Source organism: Lipotes vexillifer, unplaced genomic scaffold (genome assembly GCF_000442215.2).
Source record: "Lipotes vexillifer unplaced genomic scaffold, Lipotes_vexillifer_v1.1 scaffold31, whole genome shotgun sequence".
Taxonomy (NCBI): domain Eukaryota; kingdom Metazoa; phylum Chordata; class Mammalia; order Artiodactyla; family Lipotidae; genus Lipotes; species Lipotes vexillifer.
Window position 1 is genome coordinate 2,655,532 of NW_006792454.1, and position 24,204 is coordinate 2,679,735.

A 24,204-nucleotide genomic window follows, 5' to 3' on the forward strand; every position below is an offset into this window, starting at 1 on the left:
GGGAAAGAGGTTGGAGAAGAGGACTAAATGAACCTGAAAAGTAATGGGTGAAGGGAAGCAGAGAGGTCCATAGAATGCATGAAAACATGTTGAATGACAGGGGAGGTCTTGGGGTTCAGAGAAAAATTATACTGAGGAGGTGGCCTTGTCATCCAGAAGTGTTCCTCTTAAAATGATTGATCCAAAAGAATGTGCAGATCTTTTATTTTTGCTTTAGTTTGCTTTTAATCTGCTGCTAGGCATTTGCCGGAATGCCTGTAACTAGTATTAACTGTTCTTGGGATAATCATTCTTATTGTCCTTTTGAAATAAAATGCATATTGAAGTATCATACAAAAGCCATCAGGTCAAATATTCATACCCATTTTTCACTTAAAATTTGAAAATTAGAAGCTTTTTATGATATTTTTAAAATCTCAGGCTTCCCTGGTGGCACAGTTGTTGAGAATCTGCCTGCCAATGCAGGGGCACGGGTTCGAGCCCTGGTCTGGGAGGATCCCACATGCCGTGGAGCAACTGGGCCCGTGAGTCACAACTACTGAGCCTGCGCGTCTGGAGCCTGTGCTCCGCAACAAGAGAGGCTGTGACAGTGAGAGGCCCACATACCACGATGAAGAGTGGCCCCGCACCGCGATGAAGAGTGGCCCACGCTTGCCACAACTAGAGAAAGCCCTCGCACAGAAACGAAGACCCAACACAGCCAAAAATAAATAAATAAATTTATTAAAAAAAAAAAAAAAAAGCTGCCTAACAATAAACTGATTAATTTAGGGGAAAAAATAAAAATCTCACACCAAATATATTTTACCTCTTACACAACCTGGAATACCGTCAGAAATGGTATTTGATAAATGCTTTAATTTCTGGACCAATATAGTAAATACATAACATGTAAGTCAAAATAGTTTATATTACTGATAGATACATAATGTCACTCTCTAAAATATGATGGAAAAACTCCCGTTGCCCCCTGAAAACTTTCTCTTGTTCTGAAAGCTGTCTCAGTTTTACATCTAAAAAAAGGTCTCAGTACTACAGTTAAAACAATTCCCTGAAACCAGAGGTTTATAAAATTAACTTCACAATGATATGAAAAAATTAGTTCTGAAATTGCTTATAACATAATGTTTGATCTGCTATATACGATCACTAATCCTCTTGAATTAATAGGGGAGATAGAAATTTTCCATCACTATTATACTGGATTTTATAATAGTTTACTGCAGAACAAAATACCTATTTATGTATTTCTTAATACCATTATTCTGAGATTATGATCTTCTAGGTTTTTGGTGTCAAAAAACATTTCTTATGAAATAATGGCAATTTAAGGTAATATTCTTGATGTCTTCATTTTGACAACCCTGTATTAGTTGCCCAATATCTTTTTTACTTTATTGATCCACCTAATTACCCAAATCTGTTGTATTTCTATACACTAACAACAAAATATCAGAAAGAGAAACTAAGGCAATAATCCCATTTATTATTGCATCAAAAAGAATAAAATACTTAAGAATACCTAATGAGGTAAAAGACCTGTACTTTGAGAACTATAAGATGGTGATGAAAGAAAATGAAGATGATAAACAGACGGAAACTTATACTGTGTTCTTGGGGTGGAAGAATCAATATTGTTAAAATGACCATACTACCCAAGACAATCTACAGATTCAGTGCAATCCCTATCAAATTACTGATGGTATCTTTCACAGAACTGGAACAAAAAAAAAGAAAAATTAATTTGTATGGAAACAAAAAACACTCTGAATAGCCAAAACAATCTTGAGAAAGAAGAATGGAGCTCGAGGAATCACGCTTCCTAACTTCAGACCATACTGCAAAGCTGTAGTAATCAAAAGACTATGGTACTGGCACAAAAACAGATACATAGATCAATGCAACAGGATACAAAGCCCAGAAATAAACCCACGCACTTATGGTCAATTAATCTATGAAAAATGAGACAAGAACATACAGTGGAGAAAAGACAGTCTCTTCAATAAGTGGTGCTGGGAAAATCAGACAGCTACATGTAAAAGAATGAGATTAGAACATTCTCTAACACCATATACAAAAATAAACTCAAAATGGATTAAATGTCTAAATGTAAGACTGGATACTATAAAACTCCTAGAGAAAAACAGGCAGAACACTCACATAAATCGCAGCAATATTTTTTTGGATCTGTCTCCTAGAATAATGGAAACAAAAGCAAAAATAAACAAATGGGACCTAATTAAACTTAAAAGCTTTTGCATGGCAAAGGAAACCATAAACAAAATGAAAAGACAACCTACAGAATGGGAGAAAATATTTGCAAATGATGCTACTGACAGGGATTAATTTCCAAAATATATAAAGAGCTTACACAGCTCAGTAACAAAAAAAGCCAAACAATCCAATTGAAAAATGGGCAGAAACCTAAATAGACATTTCTCCAAAAAGACATACAGATGGCCAACAGGCACATGAAAAGATGCTCAAGATTGCTAATTATTAGAGAAATGCAAATCAAACTACAATAAGGTATCACCTCTCACTGGTTAGAATGACCATCACCAAAAAGCTCACAAATAATAAATGCTGGAGAGGGTGGGGAAAAAAGGAACCCTCTTATACTGTTAATGGAAATGTAAATTGGTGCAGCCACTATGGAGGTTCCTTAAAAAACTAAAAATAGAGTTACCATATAACCCAGCAATCCCACTACTGGGCATATATCTGGAAAAGACGAAAACTCTAATGTGAAAAGATTCATGCACCACGGTGTTCACAGCAGCACTATTTACAATAGCAAAGACATGGAAGCATCCTAAATGTGCATCAACAGATGAATGGATAAAGAAGAAATGGTATATATATACAATGGAATATTACTCAGCCACATGGTATATATATACAATGGAATTACTCAGCCATAATAAGGAATGAAATCGTGCCATTTGTAGCAACATGGATGCAACTAGAGATTATCATACTAAGTGAAGTAAGACAGAGAAAGACAAATATCATATGATATCACTTATATACGGAATCTGAAAAAAAATGATACAAATGAACTTATTTACAAAACAGAAATAGACTCACAGACATAGAAAATAAACTCATGGTTAACAAAGGGGAAAAGAGGTGGGGAGGGATAAATCAGGAATTTGGGATTAACAGCTACACACTACTATCTATAAAACTGATAAACAATGAGAACCTACTGTATAGCACAGGGAACTATATTCAATATTTTGTAATAACAGATAATGGACAAGAATCTGAAAAAAAGAACATAGATATATATACATATATATACGTAACTTGCGGTACACCTGAAACATTGTAAATCAACTATACTTCCATAAAAAATAAATTTGTAAAATAATATTTCTATATTCTAAAGAAAAAAATTAATTTATCAAGAAAAGAAAATTTGTCTATTCCCTTTTTGATGGAGAAAATATACACAATTCCTATAAATCAATAACAAGAAGACAAATGACCCAAACTACTGTTATTAAAAAGGTTACTAATGAAATTCTTGTAAGTGTTTTTTTTTTTTTAACATATATTATTATTTCTCTTGGGTAAATACCTAGGAGTAGACTTGCTAGGTTACAGGGCAGATGCATGTAACTTTATAAGAAACTGCAAGACAGTTCTACAAAGAGGTTGTACCATTTTACAATTCCACCAACAATAAATGAGAATTCCATTTGCTCTACAACATAGTTTTTGTGATTTTAACTATTCTAGTGGGTGTGAAGTGGTATTTTATTGTGGTTTTAATTTACATTTCTCTGACATCTAATGGTGGTGGGCACCTTTTCATGTCTTTATTGACCAACTGTCTCTCTTTACTTGTGAAATCTCAAAGTCAATTGCTATTTTTTTTTAACATCTTTATTGGAGTATAATTGCTTTACAATGGTGTGTTAGTTTCTGCTTTATAACAAAGTGAATCAGCTATACATATACATATATCCCCATATCTCTTCCCTCTTGCTTCTCCCTCCCTCCCACCCTCCCTATCCCACCCCTCTAGGTGGTCACAAAGCACCAAGCTCATCTCCCTGTGCTATGTGGCTGCTTCCCACTAGCTATCGGTTTTACATTTGGTAGTGTGTATGCTATTTTTTAAAAATCTGGTTGTCTTTTTGTCATCAATTTGTAGGAGATGTTTATATTTTCTGGATTTGAGACCTTTATCAGATACATGATTTGAGATGAGCTTTTCCCAAATGCGGTCTAACCTTTCATTTTCTTAATAGTGTCTTTAGATGAACATAACTTTTAAAATTTGATGAAGTGCAAAATCTGACTGATATCCACCAGTGATTTATCTAGTCTCAATTTCTAGCCATGGAACATATTAGTCTAATTGCATTGCTTTGGATAATATCCAGGGAGGCAAAAAGGAGGGTCAGGGATCGTTACATATGCATTTTTAAAGTCCGCCTCAGCTAGATAAATTTTGTTGTCATTATCTGACCACGAGTCATCTTTCATTGAGTGTTCTGTTATCCAGTCACCCTTTGTCCAACTTGTCTGGTTTCATAGTCATCAATGCCTCTAACATTGTTATAGGCCTGATGCTGTAAGACTTTTCATTGCTATATATTTTCAAATCAGTGGGCAGGAATTACTATTTGATCAATATAGACTCTGCAACACTGCTGACTCAGAGAATCTCCTGACTTTCTCCAAAAGTTTAAGATAGAGAGACTAAAAAATAGAACTGTGATATGGGGATATATGTATACATATAGCTGATTCATTTTGTTATACAGCAGAAACTAACACAACATTGTAAAGCAATTATACTCCAATAAAGATGTTAAAAAAAAAAAAACAGAACTGTGGCAATGGCACAGTTTTATCATAAAAGAGCTAAGTCAAAATACATTATTAAGGTCAGCCCAAATCCACTCTGAACTACAGAGCTCCCTCCAAGCTCCTAAAACAAAGCCAGGTAGATATCAGACACTCAACACTTGAATGAATGAAGCAACATTACAGTTCCGTGAGAAAACAGAGAAACATCAGCAAAGAAACATCAATCAAATGTGAAACAGGGTTTCTTACTGTTCCCTGCAAGCTTGGGCGGCTACGATCCAGGTGCCCTTCTGCTCTGTGATCAAGGAGTGGCAGTAGCCTAAGTGATGGTGCCACCCAGCTGGGCATGATTTATCTTCCACCTGAAAAATAGTTGTCCATGTTCACATTATAATGGTCTTTACAATCTAGAGTCTGTTCTCAGCATAGAGAGTCCTATGAGTCCCCTAATGTGAGTAATGTTGTCACCAGAAAGGAGGTCAGCCTTAATCCCAACCCTCCACTTTGAGAAATGCAATGGCTTTTTATGGAACACACTGGTAAAGTCAGCAGTGTTTTAATTTTACACTTTGACATTATGATAATTGAATAAAATAAGTAAACATCTTTTCAAATTGTATTGCTTAACTAATGTGTTTTGTGATTTTTAAAACACCAGCTGGCCATCTTTTCCTCTTCACCTTCGAAGTGTAAAGGAGCAGGCCGAGGTAGCAGGAGTGGACAGGGCACTCCCTCTCTCTCAGCCTATCATGGGACATGCTGCAAGTAAAGGTACTTGGCTGCTCGGCCTGTGTCCCACCTTGGTGTGAGGGCTCCAAGATTTCCAGGCAGTTCCATTGCACTTATACAGCTTCTGGAGGCTTTCTTCAAAGTGGAAGAGTCCCTTTAATTCCAGTGTGCAGTTCTTTGGAAATGAGGGCCAACGGTCCTATGGCAAGAAAGGTGATTTAGACTTGATGTAAGTTGATCACACTTGTACCTCTTTTAGGTCATCATTTGTTGAGTAGCATTTGTGTTGCATCAACTACCCCCAAGCTTGAAGGCTGTTTTATGACCCAGAACACAGCTTGTTGTAAAGTGAATAGGAAGTGAAGAGATTTTCATACCTGTTGGGGGAAGTGTGAGCCGGTTGTGGATTCCTCCTTATCTGCTTGAGGCAGTTCTGCCACTTTGATTGTCTTTTGGGGCTGACTAACAATGGATACTTTGGCCTTACTTTTGTGAGTTGAGGAACTGTCATCCTCCAGTTTCAGGGAAATCATTCCATGATACTTGAGGAAATCAACAAACAACAATAAAGAAAAACCAAACACCAAGAGAGCAAACAAAAACATTTGTTGCAAAAATGAGCAATCCAAAAATTGGATCAAAACAAAAAGATAAAAGGTGTATTTTTTTTCTGACCACCCAAGCCTCTAAAACAAATTTCAAAACATGTTTTTAAGAGAAATACACAAATATAACAGTTATGAAAGGTAGTTTCACTAAATATTTTGTATCCATAAATACAAGAAATTTAGCAATTCTCTCAGACTATGCTTACATTGTAGATGATGTCTGTTCCATTTCTATAAACAGAGGATGGATGGACCTGAAATCAAGAGAGAACAAAATATGAAAAAAATTGACTTGAATAATAATTAGCAGTAGGGTAAAACCCTTCCAATAAGATATTTTTAATGACTGAAAATTTTTAAAACATATGTTTTTCTTAAGATTTTCCATGCCTAAATCATTGGAATTTTTATAAAATCACTGGACCTAATGGCACTTTATCAATGTTAACTCATCTATTCTTAGTCCCAGTTAGAGAGAAAAAACATCCTTATTTTTTTGGTACATCTATAGTACACAGAGGTCCAAGAAAAGACACACACACACACACACACCCATGAGTGTGTGCCTGGTTAGAAAACTATGCTGATAATGTCAAAGCCATTGTTTCCACATCCAAGTAGATCATTTAATCTCATTCTATTTCAGCGTCACTGGTCATTCCCTCTCTGTCTTGATCACAAAAGGAACCAAAGCAGAAATCATATGGATGAGTCAGAATATCTATCACCTCAGTCAGTACAATAAATGAAGTAGGTCAGCATTATGATATTTGTATACAAAAGGTACTTCATGATGGTATAAGGAACCGTGAAAATCACCATGGTCCTCAGTCACTGTGAGAACCAGAACAGCTTCCACAGTGTTTCAGAATACTTATTAAGATCTTTTGATCCTTTCAGTATGCACTCCACACATCAAAACCAAAGAGGTCCCCATCCTTACTCTTTTGCCATTCCCTTGGGTCCTAAGCTTCATTAGAGAAAGATCTTCAGCATCAAAGTCCCGCAGGGTGTCTCCCTTGGCGACTGCTAGCTGCTTGGAAGATGGAAGGGGTCTTCTTTCCGGATGAAAGGAACCAGAAGTGACGCGTGAGGAAGCCCCTGGGGAGAGCAGTCTCCAAATGCCCTTCTCCCACGCATTGGGCATGTTTGCATTGAAGGCATATGAAGGATGGCACTGTCCTGGAGGCACACAAAATGGCAGGTCAGTTCATTTTACACAAACAGATAAGTGATCACATGGAGAAAGTCCCTGGAGCAGCTTGTCATTAAACTCAGACGTATGGTTTTCCCACCAGATGTTGCCTTTCTGCCATTTGCCAGAAACCCCTTTACTCGTCATCAGTGTTCATCCAGAAAAGCTGTGCCCTTCTGCACATCTACAGGGTGACTATAAGTCATGAAATTGATTTCACGAACCACAGATGAAAATCACTGACGTGACTTTATAACCATCCCATCTACTTGGGCAATAGCCTCCCTTCATATTATAGAACTCCTCCATATTATCGGGTTTACTCCCTGATCAAGTATCATTGCACAAACACTTTAAAGTGTTCATCGTTTCCCCAATCTCCTAGAGGGAGAAACTGGAACTGTTTGAAGATGTCAGTGAAATCAAGTAACAGTTATAAAAATGAGCATTTAACTGTTATAGAACAAAGATCCAGTAAATCTTAATGGAGCTCCTTTGATTAGAAATATTGCCAATTAGTATGAAAAAATTCTAAACCTAGCAGCCTCGTCTGGATACTTTACACTTCATGCGTAAAGTGTGTATTTTATGTATTTATGTACTTAATGTGACCAGAAAATTCTACTGAAAAAGAAATGAATTTGGTGAGGTAAGGTGGTATGGGAGAGATGCTATGGTAAAGAAAAGAGGATAGTGTCTATTTTTATTATAGGATGAGAAAGAGGAGATAATAAATGTCAGGTAAGAAAAACATACGGCCTATAGGGCGTGACGTGTCAAAATAGGAAGGTGAGACCAAGCATAGTAACTGGACACTTGTCAACTGCTAAATAGACAAATAAGTAGAAGGTATTTGGCAGGAAAAATGTCAGAGCACCAAAACTTTGGGCTGCTCTTTATTTTATTTAGTTCACACGTTGTTCTTTAGCATATACTATCCAGGACCTATTTGGCTCTGCAACCCAAGGTTATTAATTAATATTCTCCAGCTGCTCCTGAATCCCCAAGCCAGCTGCATCTTTCACATCTATTTTTCTCCAATTCCTTCCTCTCAGAATTTTCGGGGTCACACTACAGTGGGGACTCAGATTTTAGGCATTAAGAGCTCTCTTTAACAGAGGAAGATAATTACAGCCCTATAAACTCTGGGGGAAAATAATTGTCGATAGATTCTCACCGACATTGTTTCCCCCTTGGTGAGAACAACAAATGGGTGAGGAAGAAAACAACGAAGCATTGACTTGTTGCTTTTCTCAAACGGTCGTTCTTAGCAGGAGGAAAACCACATGAAGCAGAAACCAGAATAAAGGGCTTACATCACGACTGAGGTTGCTTTCTTGACAAGAAATTAAGCATTTTGATTTGAAGGTGTTATCAAGCACACTGGCTGTTGAAAGCAAGCAGCTACAGTGCCAGGACTGCTCCTGATTTCAAGATGAGGATCAAAAGAATACCTCCTTTTGAGTCCAAAATTTTCACTGCAGTTTTTGTCTTTGTGCCAAGAACCGCATTCACGGGGGAGTTCAGAATTACTTCAAAGACCTCATCATCTTCCTCTAATCCGTCATAGGTAATTGCTATATTCCACATCTTAGTTGACATTCCTACAAGAAGTAAACATTTTAATTACTCTTTAATTGCTATTTCAATCACCTAGGTGTCAGAGAAATATATTAATTAACATGTCTACAGCTAGACTGCAGTAGCCTGAGTGAGCTATTGTACTGCTACCAACTCGCTGAAGTCGTGCTGTTCTCCTAAATAATATTAAGAGACCACATTTGTTCCTGGACAATGATGTTTCCCTTTAAATGCAAACACTGTAACAAAAAAAGCAAGCTGCATTAGGCAAGGGATGAACAAAAAACGGTGAGCGGTTGAGATCTAAGACAATTTTTTCCTGACCTGCCCCTTCTCTCCTTAAGAATAAACAAGTACTGCAATCTTTAAATCTTAATAGTTTGAAAAACCTTAAGATGTTGACGCAGACAGTCAGAAGTGATTATTGGATGGTACTTCATGCTATTCACAGAAATGATTGATTTCTAACGACAGCTGCTTCCATCGGCTGCCCTACTTCCTGAGATCCTTCTAGCCCACAAATGCTTTTTCTGATGATGTAATACTCAGGAGTTTGATATCCTCCTACAGAGAATTTATAGGCTGGGGGGCTCTTGAAATAGACGGAGCCAATTTTTTTTTCTCTTTCTGTCTGTCTCTCTTCATGGAGTTACAATGAAGCTTGGTTCACAGTAACTTTGCAAACTTAATGCAAAACAGTTTTGATGTTACAAACATATCCCCAGCTATCCTGTCACCACTAGGATGGGACGCAAAGCAACGCCAGAAACACAAAATATTAAAGTTGGAAGAAACTTCTGAGATTGTCAGATCTTGACCAGTTTCCATGACGTGGATAGCAGGACATCCCCCATGGGTTTATTTAGAAGAGTTGGCAGGAAGGAAAGAAAGTATTGTTTAGGGAAGAAAGATGGCTCCGTTTTAAGGGGAAAAAGATAAACTTATGGTTTAACCTTTGAGGACTAAGCTTTGAAACTTTATTCTGTGTCACTTACTCATTGGCTATTTGAGTGTTTTTATTCCCATAAACCCATCTATATAAGCAGTTAAACATTTTTTTCTAGTCTTCTCATCTGAAAATCGGATTCTTTTCTCCTTGCAGGTTGTTTTCTACAGATTTAGGCCTCTCAGTTGTGCTAGCTAGATGATGGCCTCCTTCTTGAAGGTATGTTGCTTATAGAGTTCATCTTGGAATCAAAGTCTCATCAATCCCCAACAGAATCCAATGGAAAGAGGAAACTGTTCACTTATCCTACTCTTGCCTGCACTTAGAGAGAAAAATTAAGGGTCTTTGAAATAATTTTATTAAAAAAAAATAGGCTGACAGGTAATTTGTTAAGCCTTCAGTATCCACTGAGTTGTTTTTTTTTTTTAATTTTTTTTTTAATGTTTTCAAGTCTCATCCATGTTGTAACATGTATTAGTCCTTCATTGATTCTTTTTTTTTGGCTGTGTTGGGTCTTTGTTGCTGTGCGCGGGCTTTCTCTGGTTGCGGTGAGCAGGGGCTGCTCTTCTTTGCGGTGCGTAGGCTTCTCATTGCGGTGGCTTCTCTTGTTGTGGAGCACGGGCTGTAAGCACACAGGCTTCAGTAGTTGTGGCTCGCAGGCTCTACAGCGCAGGCTCAGTAGTTGTGGCACATGGCCTTAGTTGCTCCGTGGCATGTGGGATCTTCCCAGACCAGGGATTGAACCCGTGTCCCCTGCATTGGCAGGCGGATTCTTAACCACTGCGCCACCAGGGAAGTCCCTCCACTGAGTTCTTAAATCAATTACTTTCATAGTCTTTACAAAGACAAAATTTGAAGCATTTAATATAAACTACATAACTCCCACCTCATGGCTGGATGAATCAGTCCATCAAAATATATATTTTGTATTATGTGCTTGCCTTTGGTGGATGCTAGGGAGAATACTAGAGGTATAACATAAGGAAGCTCTGACATAAAGGAATTTAAAACCTTCTTGAAGAGACAAGATGTAAATACCAAAAAAGTCAATTATTCCAGGTTGTGTATAATTAGCTGTCAAAGGTACAGAATAGATGGTAAATACTACATGTATGTGGGCTCCAGAGTTGGAAGGACCTGGGAGGAAACGGGAAAACAACAGAAGCCAAGTCAGTTAGATAGCAAAGCAGAGACTTTGATCAGGAGGGCTGAGAAGATTACCTGGCTGGAGTAGCAGGGTCATGCCAGGGAAGAGAGGTGGTAGGTAGCGCTGGCATTTTGTAGCCAGACTGCAGAGAACCCTCGACACTAGGTGGTCAGACTCAGACTTTAAGCCACAGGCAACAGGGAAGGCTCTGGAAAATGGATGTCTTAAAAACATGAACCTGAAAGTGTTATGTGGGAAGATTTAGGGGCCCAGGCAGACAAGCAGAGAGGCTAGAAGTTGGGAATCCACGTAGGCAGCTGTTGTGATAAATTGACATGAAGAGAAAAGAGACTTGACAATGAAGAAGGCATATGAATACTAAGGCTTTAATATTCAGAGAGCTGTTTTGACTCTCAAAGCCCATAAAGTTAAGCGTTATTCAAATGAAAATCCAATACAAAACAATTTTTTTTCCCCGAGCCCCAACCATTTGCCTTCTTATTTTAAGAACTGTTTAATAAATTATAGTACCCCTTCCCCCCACTGCCCCATCCACCCAGCAAAAAACCTTAAAGTTTTTGTAAAACCTTATGAAGCAGAACCAGGTGGTTAGCGAAGATCTATTCCAAGTTTCATTTAAGTACTTTTGATTTGTTTGCCTGCATTTCAACTTTGTTTATATGTCTACCAGGTATGCACATAGGACCTCCTTTTTTAGGTTAATGAGATTAGAAATCAGAACTTTCTTAGTTTTTCTTTCTCCTTCCTCTCCAGCCTTCAAGGTGCAAACTATTTGTGAAATCACGGTGATTATAAACAATTTCAGAAGGCATGAACTGGCCCCCCGTTCCCATGAAACAAAAGGTGCTGAAGAGGAGAGAGAGGTGTCAGGTTATGCAGACATAGCCCACTTTACAGAGTGAGTTAATTCCTGGATATTTTCCTGCAAAACACATTTCACTATTGAAAGACATATTCTCAATGTTTTTCAGCAAATGCCATGCGAGAGAGCTGTTCTTTGGAAAACATTTTGACTCAGGCACAATGAAGTCTCAATTAAGAATGCAGCAAACCTTTGAAGAACACTTATTTTAAAGGAAAACAATCATTTTCTTAAGAATATTTGCACTTTGACTCAAGATTATTCACAATAGCAGAAGGCAAAGTAGTCAGGGTTAGCTTTTGGTTTGGTACAAAGCTGCAAGGCAAGCTTACTCGAGTGTAGCTCACTAGACTGAAAAGTCCCTCAGTTTCTCTTCAGCTCCCTCCAAGAGCTCTCAAACCCTATGATATTCCACTGTCTTTGATTTCTCACTCTCTGTTTCCTCACCAATCATGTAACCTGCTGTTTTTAAAGAAATGAACAGATTGCTTTGGGTAAAAGGGGTGGGAATGGGGATCAAGACAACAGATCTGAAAGAGGCAAGGATGAACAAGATGGGAGTGAATAAGTATTTACAGGACCTGTGGACACGGGGAATTCTAACATTCTCTAAAGGAAGACATCAGCTTATGAAACAGTTTCTGGCTAATAAGTTCCAAAGAAATGAACAGCCAAGTGTTGTTTCCTTTTCATTTATAAGCTATATTTATTTATTTTCTTAAGATGTCTAAATAGGGACTTCCCTGGTGGTCCAGTGGTTAAGACTCCGCTTCCACTGCAGGGGGCACAGGTTCAATCCTTGGTCAGGGAATTAAGATCCCGCATGCCGCACGGCGTGGCCAAAAAAAAAAAAAGGCTAAATAATCTCTAAAATTATGACTATTTAGACCCTCAGAAGTCTTTAGTATCTACTGGAAGCAGCACGTAAACTCTTGAAAGCAAATGGGCATTCCCTCACCCAGTGGGACTTGCAAGAGTTAGCTTCCAGGAGCTCCTCCAGTGTGATATCTTCTAGTTCCCATCAACCCAAACAGAGAACCTGGTGGGCTGCTCAAAATCCACCAAAAGCCAAAATCACTCCTGATCTTGTGACAAACAGACCTCAAATAATAAAGGTGATATATGACAAGGACTCTTGCCTCTTGAAAAGAGGCAAGGCCGGACCTGCCTTAACATCAAGTACATAAAGAGCACAGAGCCAATGCATCAAATCCTTTCATCTTAGGGTTGATCAGAACCAGAGCCTGCAGCAACCCGAGGGTAAACTTCAAATACATAACAGGACTAGCTCATCTCATCAAGGGTGGTCAGTCTGAGGGACAAACTTATGCAAGTCAGAAACTTAAATATCACAGGAAGGAGGCCAATAACAATATCGGGATTGTTGCATGTCAAACGTAAGGCTCTCTGTTATAGGTTGAGTTGTGTCACTCAAAAATCCCTATGTTTAAATCCTACCTCTCAGTACCTCAGAATGTGACCTTATCTGGAAACAAGGGCATTACAGATGTAATTCAGATGGAGTCATACTAGAGTAGAGCGGACCCCTAGTCTATTATGACTGGTGTCAGTATACAAAGGGGAAATTTGGACACAGACACAAACAAGGAGAACATCCTATGGAGATGAAGGTAGAGATCCGGGTGATGCAACAGAAGCCAAGGAAGGCCAGAGATTCCAGCAAAGCACCAGAGCATGAAAGAGAGGCATGGAACAGATTCCCTCTCAGCCCTTAGAAGGAATCAACCCTGCCCACATCATGATCTTGAACTTCTAGCGTCCAGAACTATTAGAAAAATAATTCTTGTTTTTAAGCTACCAGGTTTGTGATACTTTATTAGGGTAGCCCCAGCAAACTAATACAGTCACTAAACATCGTACAACTTGTGGTGAACTGCAGAAAGGCATTTCTTTTCTATGTTTAATTTTTTTTGGTTGTGCTGGGTCTTAGTTGTGGCAGGCGGGCTCCTTAGTTGCAGCTCACCAGCTCCTTAGTGGTGGCATGCGGGCTCCTTAGTTGTGGCATGTGAACTCTTAGTCGCGGCATGCATGTAGGATCTAGTTCCCCAATGAGGGATTGAATCCAGGCCCCGCACATTGAGAGCACGGAGTGCTAACCACTTCGCCACCAAGGAAGTCTCCTCTACGTTTAATATTAAGGTTGTCAGTTTTGGAGTGGTAATGGTATTCAGGTCATTTTGTTTTGCCTTTGCCCAAAACTTCATGTGTCAGTGGCAGACAATGGCTAAAGTCTTGATTGGATGGTCTGTTCTCAGAATGCAGAACACCTCCTCTGCAGGGGAGCAGAAAGCCACATGCCCTGGCTGCTTCTCAAGGCCTTTTCCTTTTGTCCCTGGACAGGTGATCTAGGTCCATTCCATACCAGAGGGTAAGAGAGACAACCATGCAGTGCAGTGAGGGAGAGCTACTGGTTCCCATCTACAGAAACCAGGGAAAGGGGGCATGGCTCCCGCCTTGGTGCTTAAGGCACAGTTAGCCAAATGTATGTCTGTCCTGCAGTTTAAGTCCACTTCTTTTGCTACCAACTCCCCTAGGAAGTCTTCCAGGATTTTCCTTAGCCAGAACAATGGCACATCCTTGGGGGTCACAATGTACTCTATTAGTGAGTCGTTTTCACGTCTATATTTCTCACAGGATAGAACATCCTTGAGAACAGGCCCCATGCTTTTGTATTCCCTTTTGCACCTAGCAAAAATTTTCCAAACGCTTAAAACAAAACAGGTGTTATCTAATTAAATAATAATTTCCCCTGGAATCTGTTCATATCAGCCTATTCCAAGAGAGATAATTTAGAAAGGACCCTTTAGGAATCCACATGACTATAACATTCAAAAAATTTCCATTAAAATATGAGGCAATTACATTATTTCAGCTTTGTGTCAGACCTCTGCCATTTTCTTAAATGGCATTTTTTCTGGATTTTTGCTTGAATATTTTATATATTTTATTTGTTATGATCTCTCTTCTCATTTTAAATAAATACTCACTAGTAATAACATAAAATATGAGGGGCAAAACCTCAAGTACAAACTCATCTCTCTGGGAGAGGGGTGATCCTGTGCCCTGAGGAGTTTCTAGTTGGCTGAAGTTGCATAATAGTCTGTCTTTTCCACAATCTCCAGACTTTCTTACAAAAACATGAAACAAAGTGTAGACACAAAACGTACCTGGGTCAAACTGAATCAGCTTAGATGGAGTCATAGTGAAATCCTTTCCAGCTGTAGCTGACACTTGGTTAACCTTAAGAGGGGGGAAAAAAAAAAATCTTTTTTTTTAATAAAAATAAATATTCTGTAATAGAAAAACATCTAGTCTAATCTCATACTAAACTCATGCTCTTAAATCTGTTTTTAACATTAAGTGGTTTTTTTATTATAATACATCATTTTTGACCCATCTTCCTTAAAGTTAACTTTTTCCTAGACTAATATCAATGGAAGTAAACATAAAACTTTATTTTTATTTTTTTCTTCTCCTTTATAAATGATTTGGTTATTGGAGAAAGTAATGTGAATTTTAAACAGTACATTTCTCTTTGTTACAAATATCATTTCATTTCATGGCCTTCCCTCTACCCCAACCAGGTCCTAAAATAATGCCTTGGAGGAAAGGGAGAAGGGCAGTGAAGAGAAGGAAAAGCGGGTACTGCTGACAACTGGGGTGCTGATCTGTCAGCCAGCTTGGAGGTATCCTGCGAGCTCAGGGCACTGAAAGCCTTTAGACCAGATGAACTAAAACAAGTCTGGTCCGTTTTCGCATCTGGATGAAACCATTCCTTTTCACAGACGTGAATGAGGGCTCTGTGGGGATGACAGTCCTGGGGAACAGCCACACAAAGGCCATCCACACCCAGAACCAAGGGCTTCAGAAGCTCCTTCAAGTAAGTTGTAAAAAAAAAAAAAAGAAAAAAATTGGTCCAGTCTAAAGAGACAATTGGCTGACCCCTTTTTCCCGTCCCCCAGGGCTGAAGAACAGAGGTGATTTAAGGGCTCTGACATCTCGTGCCCTTAACTTCCCCCAGAGGAGCCTAAATATGTGTGAAGAACACATATTTAGTTTGAAATATGGTTGAAAAGGAGTTAGAAAAAGAACCTTCAGCTGGTTTGAAAAAGAGGTCCTTGAATGAGATGTTCGGGAAAGTGAGTTACTCTCTTCCTTCACTTTCTTACAAAGGGATGAAGGGCACAAGTAAAAACTTACAAATTCCTATTTCTTTGGCCTCAGACATTATCTGCATTTCTAACCAAAGGCCCTAACATCTGCCAGTGGTCTGCAGTGGAAACATTTTGCTCAAGAAGAGTACTGCCTCCTAAGCTCCCATTTCTTCTTTCTCCACAATGCCAAGGCTCCTCCCCAACAACCTTTCACTGTGGAAAGGCAGCCCATTGCACACCTGTACCCATCATATGCTGGGAGTTACATTTCCCCATGTGGTTCTTGCAAGTGCAATTACCTAGTATTTACCACCACTGAGCTTACAGAATCCTACGTGGGAAAAGGAATGGGCTGAGTCAAGGTGGCTGCAGAAATGAGTCCAGTGCAGGTGTGTGATTCAAACCAGGGCAAACAACGTAGGGTAAGAGTGCTTTCTTCTCCTTCCTCCCAGCCAAGCAGCCAATAGGCTCCAGTCTAAAGCAGCAGGCTGTGCTGTAAGCAGAGTGGTCCCTGAAGGACTCGGGCTGATTGCGAAAGGCCTGCAGACTCAGCTGGCAGCTTCACTGTATGCACTCAGCTTAAGCAGACAAAAGCTTCCGTCACACTATGTCTGTTGTTTCTACCTGGCATGGTGAATGGTTCTGTGGCCCAAAACTCCAGACTGGAGCATATGGTGCTTTTTATGGAAGACCAGAAGAATATTAGAAAACCATCCAGGTGGGTTCTTTCTTTTTCCACAAACTATCTACTGGGAAGGTAGAGGGGATACCCAGTTATCTGATGATTTAACAATAATAAAACACCCCAGATCAGGGGAAAAGACCCTATGCCCACTAGAAAGATAAATACTGAGTCTGGATATAGTAGGATTTATGTGCACAAGGTTGTGAGGGTGATTTGAACTTATTACTGTAACTGAGACTTAACTGAGATGGCATTTTTTTGCCAGAAGCTAGTATCACTGCTTTTTTCCTTAGATTGAGGAGGGAGTCTTTCAGGCTCATTCACCAGCATTCGTATGTACAGGATTTTCATGCTCTCATTCACTTGAAGTGCAATTTTTATAGTGACTCCTAAAAAAGTCTTTCAATTCTAGAAGCCATAGGTTGTGTTCCACGGCCCACGGCAGTGTAAAGAAATAGCAGGTGACTAGTCCAAAAATAATTATTGAAAATTCCTTATATTTCAGGGTGCCTGTACTGATACATGGTCTCTTAATTTTGCGTGACTTGGGTGAAGCTTACGATAGGTGTGTTCCCTGATTTTTTCATCCACTGAGACCACAGGAAATGGTCCTGGTGCATACTAAGAGAAAGCCATTTGGGGACTTACATTTGCCTACAACTTTCCTTTCCAAAGCAGAGTTTGGCCCAAGTTCACTAGGTTGGATAGATCTCCCTTGTGAAATCAAACTTCAAGAGTTAAAGACCAGATTTAAAAACTAAAAATGGGTTAGAAATATCCTATCTAGGAGCTAATGCACCTAGATAAGTGATGGAGGGACAAGGAGGTTTTGTACTTAGACTCTCGGGAATAGCGCAACACTCGTGCAGTTTGAAATTTCCCCAGTTACTCTGAATTCTTCTAAGGAAATAATCAAAGGCACCAACCAGCAACCGAGGTTTTAGCTTGAAAATTGACAGACTTGTTACCTTTACACTCACAAAGGCCGAGTCCATGGAATATCCCTTTCTGGTAATTTCCAAGGGCAATACGCCCACATTCTCACAGACCTCATATTCAGTCTGTGACCACTCGATACGAGACCACTTCAGTTCCAAGCTATGCATGTAAGGAAAAGAAGAAAGAAAATCATGAGAAATGCATAACAGATGCCTGAGGGGCTCCTCTGCTGGGTAGGAAGCTGAACCACTGGTCCACACTGGGAGACAGAAGTGGTTCATCAACCTACACCAATGCTACAAGCTCCTTACACTTGTTTGGGACATTTTAGCTCACAAAGAACTTTTACTGTCACTGTCTCACTTATTGCTCTCAACAATGCTGTGATGTAGAGCACGGATTAGAATTCCATTTTACAAATGCAGAAATAAGGTTAAAAGTCTATCAGAGGTCTTACAATAATTAGTGATAGAAAAGAGACTCCTACTTGCATCTTTAGAAGGCAAAGGAGCAGGTGTTAAGTTCAAAGAGAAGGTCATTTTTGGAAAGGACATTGATATGAAATCTTCTCTGCTATCTTTTGGCCTCTTTCATCGATACAACAAGATCATTTCCAGGCACAGGTATTCTCTGAACTTGGGTTCAGTTTAATAACAAGATATCTTTGAGGATGTGCCTAGGAGTTAGAATGTGCATGTGTTTTAAAGCATTATCTTTCCCTTCCTCTGTGCGTATAAAAGGGCTACCCGGGGCTTCCCTGGTGGCACAGTGGTTGAGAGTCCGCCTGCCGATGCAGAGGACACGGGTTCGTGCTCCGGTCCGGGAAGATCCCACATGCCGCAGAGTGGGTGGGCCCGCTGAGCTTGCGCGTCCAGAGCCTGTGCACCGCAACGGCAGAGGCCACAACAGTGGGAGGCCTGCGTACCGCGAAAAAAAAAAAAAGGGCTACCCTAATATGTACCTTGGATGCAGCTATACAACTGAATAAACTTGCTAAATACAGGGTGGTCTTTTTTCCCACGCTATATTTAGTAAGCCCGACATTTGATGGAAACTGACTTCTTTAATCCTCATGGCATGGAGAGGGACTTTTTCTTTTCTTTTCTTCAGAAAAGAACACTGAGCTTGGAGAGGTTAAATAACTACCTCGAAGGCAAAAAGCTATGACAAAGCTAACAGACAGCAGAGATGGAATCCCCAGTATAAATCTGAAACCAAATGTCCTATTCCTTCTCTACCATTCTTTTTCCCAACTGAAGTTCTTCATGACTCTTGCAGTCCGAGCTCAAGCAGGGGACTACAATTTTATCTTTACCCTGAAGTGTTTCCCTTTCTGAGGTGAGAAAACTTGAAATGTTTCACCTGAATATTTCTCTTCAAATATGTTCTTACATCCTTTACCCCCTGTAACCTCTCATCAATAAAGACATAAGCAATCTTCACTATGATCATTTAACCCACTTCCGTTGCTTGTGTTTTATTCATTTCCCTTTCATTCTCCATTCACAAAACCCTCAGTGGTTGCCTTACTATATTCCCAAACTTTCACTTAGATTTAGGCTCTTTCCTCTAGACTTTTTTTTTTTTGCGGTACGCGGGCCTCTCACTGTTGTGACCTCTCCTGTTGCGGAGCACAGGCTCTGGACGCGCAGGCTCAGCAGCCATGGCTCACGGGCCCAGCCGCTCCGCGGCATGCGGGATCTTCCCGGACCGGGGCACGAACCCGTGTCCCCTGCATCGGCAGGCGGACTCTCAACCACTGCACCACCAGGGAAGCCCTCCTCTAGACTTTTAAAGTTACTTTACAATTTTCTTTTCCTTTCAGAACTAGAAATTCTGGGTGCTACTATGTAGAGCATAGAATTCACAAATTTCACAGGGCTCTCCAGACTCTCCTATAGATCATTCATATTAGAGAGTAAGTTTATCCTCTAATAATCACTGTATGTCCTTGTACCAGTCATGTGTCACAGTCACATCCTATAGATTAAGTTCACGAGTGAAACAAACTCAATAGCACTGTCTCCTACTCCACCAACCCTGGGCCAGTGGGACAAGGGGAGTGTGGGAGTGTGGAATGAATTTGTATGAATGTTTATTCAATCAATACATATGAAATTTATTATTATTGGCATGCTGGGCTTCACAAAATTTTGACATGAAAATAGGATACTTATATTCAATAGTATTCAAAGACCCCTCATGGGTCTTTGATGCAACGGATTTCAAATCTGGCATGAACCAGATCAAGAAATAAAGAAATAAGTGACTACGCTTAAAGAATCACAAGATAACAAGCAAAAAGGATGTTATAAATGCTAATAGAAATAACACATTGCAAAGAATTCCTAAAGGATCCAGATAAATGAGAAAGGAGAACAAAATCAGCAAGAGGGATTGGGGGAAAAGACAGAAAGATAAAAGAGGAGGAAAGGGGAACGATGGGAAGGAGTGAAATAGATACACAGGGATGGATTTCAGCTAAGTCTCAGTAAGGTTCAAATGAGTTTCAATGTTCAACCTTCTAAGAATCCATCCATTGCTAATGCTAACCATGACCAGCAAAAGTTCATCAGTGTCACTCTGCAGGTCCAGGTGACCCCAAGGTCTGAAGTGAAATGTGATTTGATTGCTGATCTAGATCCATAAGGGGACCGTGCAGAGTGTTGTTCAGCTTCAAAGCATTAAGGGTCTTGGTGTCTGGGAAAGTGCATGCATAACACTGATACACCATTAGAATGCTTCATAATGCTTAGAGGTTAAGATTGTCATTACACAATGTTCTACTTTATTTTCTTACAACTACTCGCTACAAATAATAAAGATCTATTGAAAAGCCATGAAATTTAAGCCGGGCTATATATTCTCCAGAAAAATACTTAAGTCATGAAAGCACTTGCATACCTAGAGGATATGTGTGACACATGTTTTGAATGTGTTTTTTGTTTTCTGCAGTATTGTATTTAAGAAGATCTTTCTACACTGAGACTGCAGTTGCTAAAACTCTACACAAACACCTGAAAGAAAAATAAGAGATGTAGTCAATCACTTGGGAATTCTCCCTGAAAGAAGCCACACAGACGTATGCTTGGTATCATGTAGGTAACCAGGTGCAAGACCCCATGAAAGAAATATGGGAAGCTCTGGATTGCGAGGTGTCATGCAGACAAGAGTTGGTTCAAATCTTCACATTTTAATGATCCCTCCCTTCTATTATCACAAAGTAAAGCTCACTCTAAGGTCAGAAATTAAGTTTATAGATACACTTTCTGTGAAGCCCACAGGCAATCACTTCAAGTCACTTAGCAGGACACGAGAACTCCTTAAGGCCCTAGGTCACGGCTTCTCAAACTTGACACTATCGACATCTGGGACCAGATGATTCTTTGCGGTGGGAGGCCATCCTGCGCATTACAAGAAGTTTAGCAGCATCCCTGGCCTCTACTCATGAGATCCACCAGATTTAGCCACACCACTCCCCTCTGGTTACAACAATCAAAACTGTTTCCAGAACTTTCCAAATGTCCCTCATGGGGAAAGTCATCCCCAGGGGAGAAAACTTCCCTAAGTGGTTGTGGGGACTCAAAACAATAGAACATTTTATTTAATGTATAAGCTAAATTTTGGTTCTCAACAACTATCGTGAATGAAAGACACTGGATGGAGGAGTAGAAATTAAACGGGATGGGACTTCGGGTCCCTCTCTAACTCTAAGTCAAGCCCGAGAAAATCTGTTTAATCACTCAATTTAAAATCGCAGCCCGTCCCCAAAATCCAGTGTCTGTGATCCCCCTCGATCTGACCAACTTTCATTTTCCAAAGTACGTATCGTGTATACCATACTATTTAATTTACTTAGGTACCAAGGAACTTAGCTAAGTACTTAGGTACTTAGCTCCAAGTAAACAGGGGTCTTTGGTTCACTGATGTATCACCAAGTCCCTTCTAGAGTGACTGAGACATAGAGCTCAATAAGTATTTCTTAAAGGAAATAATGAACCTTGTTTAGCTCCCTGTTTGAAAAGCTTAAGCTGACCACTGAAACTTTTTTCTCCCCAGCCCTATTAACGTATTTCACACAGTCTGGAAAACAAAGCTAGACTAGATGATCCTCACATGTTTTTTCTAGCCCTGACTTACTCTGGATTCTTTAGCTCCTATTGGACTAGAGAGAAAGGTGGCATTGGTAAAAGAGCATTCTATCATAAAGCATGATTTCTTGTTTTCTAAGGCCTGTGCATGCTTCTGAACGTTAGACAATGTCTAGAGACAGCTTTGTTTTTCACAGTGGGAGGAGGGTGATACTGGTTATTTAGCGGGTAGAGGCCAGGGACGCTGCTAAGCATCCTTCAATGTATAGGACACCCACCTCACCCTCCACCACTGCCCCACAGCAAAGAATTGTCTGGACCAAGTAGTCAATAGTGTTAAAGTAGAGTCAAAAATATATACTTTCTGATATTTTATTTTGTGGCTACTCGGTTCATTTATATGAAGGAACAATGGACCAGAAGAATCAGTTGGGATTAAATCTCTACTTTGGGATATGGGACATTAATCCAGGTTAACAAGAGTGTGTAAAAAAGGTACTTGGCTGCTCTATGCCTCAGTTTCCTCACTTCCCAAAGTGCAATAATAATGAGTCTGTACTTCAAAGAGGTTAAATGAACCTTAATGAATACTCATTAAGTACTTTGAGCTTCCCAGTGAAAGGTTTTACAGTAGCTAAAATTGTGATTAAATTATCCTTATAACTAGATCTTCACTTATAATCAAGTAGCACATGACTTAAGAAAATCGAAATGGTACAAAATATTTTTCCAAGTGTTCAATCTAAGACATCAACTCAAAGAGGATGCTATTAAGCTCAGTAAAAATGCTATGAACACCTGCGTTTTCATATTTGTCTTTCTCTCATGATAATGGGGAAACAGCGTTAGGCCAGGAAGCAGCACAGCTAGTACCCCAAACAAGTGCTTTGGAGTCAGACACACCTCACAACCACTCATTAGTGTGTGATTATGGTCAGTTAGTCTCTCTGGACCTCAGTTTTCATTATCTTTAAATTGAGGGGAATCATATTCACGTCAAATGATGCGAATTCAAATTTGTTAATATGTATAAAGCACCTGTACACAGTGGGTGTTTAATAAGGGCTATTTCCTTTCCCTTCCTCTGTGGTTTCTTAGATCTAGTCTGGAGATAAATACTTTAACTTCTGGCTTGCAGGTAACATGAAAGCCGAACCTAACTAAGAGTTTCAGACTCTTCCCCTACAATGTGTCTCATAAAAGCTGCTGAAGCATTGCCAAGTTCGCCTGCTAGAAATTCCTTTTCCTTCTTGATTTCTTTGGCTCTTCTCTTTTAAGGCCAAGGATGAAAACCAGAACAGCTAGAACTAGGGTAGCCAAAGGGAAGAGAAGAATCAAAGTGCTTAGAATCACGAAGCAGCTGGAGAAGCAGCTACTGAGTTATGCAGAACTTCAGCAAGGGTCAACTTTTCTTTTGAAGTTCACCTCTTTGCAGTGGGCACAAGAAAGAGGTCAACCCTGAATGCATGTTAAGAAACTGGCTTGGTCGGAAGTCAGCTATACTCTGTGGTCTGCAGAGGTTGTTTTATGTGGTCCTGTGTAACTGAGTTTGGGTGGTATGCAGACCACCTTGAGATTCACATCGGACTAGAGAGCTGTCGTGGGCGTACGAGTGAATCACGCCAAGGCGTGAGCCGGTAAGATGAGCACTCACGTTGAGGTCAGCGTGCACTGTGGCCTCTGCCATTCATTCACTTAGTGACTCCTGGCCAATTACTTAAATGCTTTGAGCCTGATTTTCTTATCACCCTCAGAGGATTGTGTTTTGTAGATTAAATTGGACAACATATGTAAAAGCGCCTAGCACAGTGCCTGAAATTTTGGCACTTAACCAAATCTAAATCTTGATGCAAATTTCCATGGATTTCAGTGTTCTATAATAACTTCTATTTACAATAAAATGTCTCCCAAATGTATCCCATGAAAAACTTGTTTCATGAGCTATTCTGGGGCAGGGTGGTCTTGGTTCTAGAGTCAAATCAGGTTGAGATATGTTGCATACTATACCCCTCTCTCGAAGATTCCCAGTGTACACAAGCATCTTCGTGACTCTGGCATTTGATGCATTAAGCAGCACGCAAGCTAGCTAGCAATAACTTGATTACATTAAGATTTACGAACACTATTTCTAATGGAATATCTATTGGCCCTTCAGGAATGATATTCTATAGAAATGCTGCCATGGCAAAAACTTACTAGCAGTCAAGATTCTGGGACAATTCCCACTGAACACGGGTCCTTCTTGTTCTTCAAAGAGCCTCCATTTTGCTCCAGATTGCACCCACCTGTCTCTTCAGCTGTGTTATAGAAGGTCCCACCCCTTTAAACATGCAGAATATTAATCTACTAATACCGTCTAAGCCAGAAAAGAACACAAAGTTCCACAGCATTTAGCCGA

General features: G+C 39.8%; 1 protein-coding gene across 1 annotated transcript in view; it reads right to left on the reverse strand.

Annotated features, from left to right (window-relative positions):
• Window positions 1-24,204, reverse strand: part of FREM1 (FRAS1 related extracellular matrix 1) — a 154,427-nt gene that overhangs the window by 5,529 nt on the left and 124,694 nt on the right. Inside the window, exons 27-34 of the mRNA XM_007465647.1 lie at window positions 17,745-17,874; window positions 15,105-15,177; window positions 8,814-8,963; window positions 7,108-7,346; window positions 6,371-6,418; window positions 5,934-6,098; window positions 5,627-5,755; window positions 5,077-5,189 (exon numbers count right to left, since the gene is read on the reverse strand). Of these exons, the coding sequence (XP_007465709.1) occupies window positions 5,077-5,189; window positions 5,627-5,755; window positions 5,934-6,098; window positions 6,371-6,418; window positions 7,108-7,346; window positions 8,814-8,963; window positions 15,105-15,177; window positions 17,745-17,874 (1,047 nt within the window). The remainder of the gene's footprint in view (window positions 1-5,076; window positions 5,190-5,626; window positions 5,756-5,933; window positions 6,099-6,370; window positions 6,419-7,107; window positions 7,347-8,813; window positions 8,964-15,104; window positions 15,178-17,744; window positions 17,875-24,204) is intronic.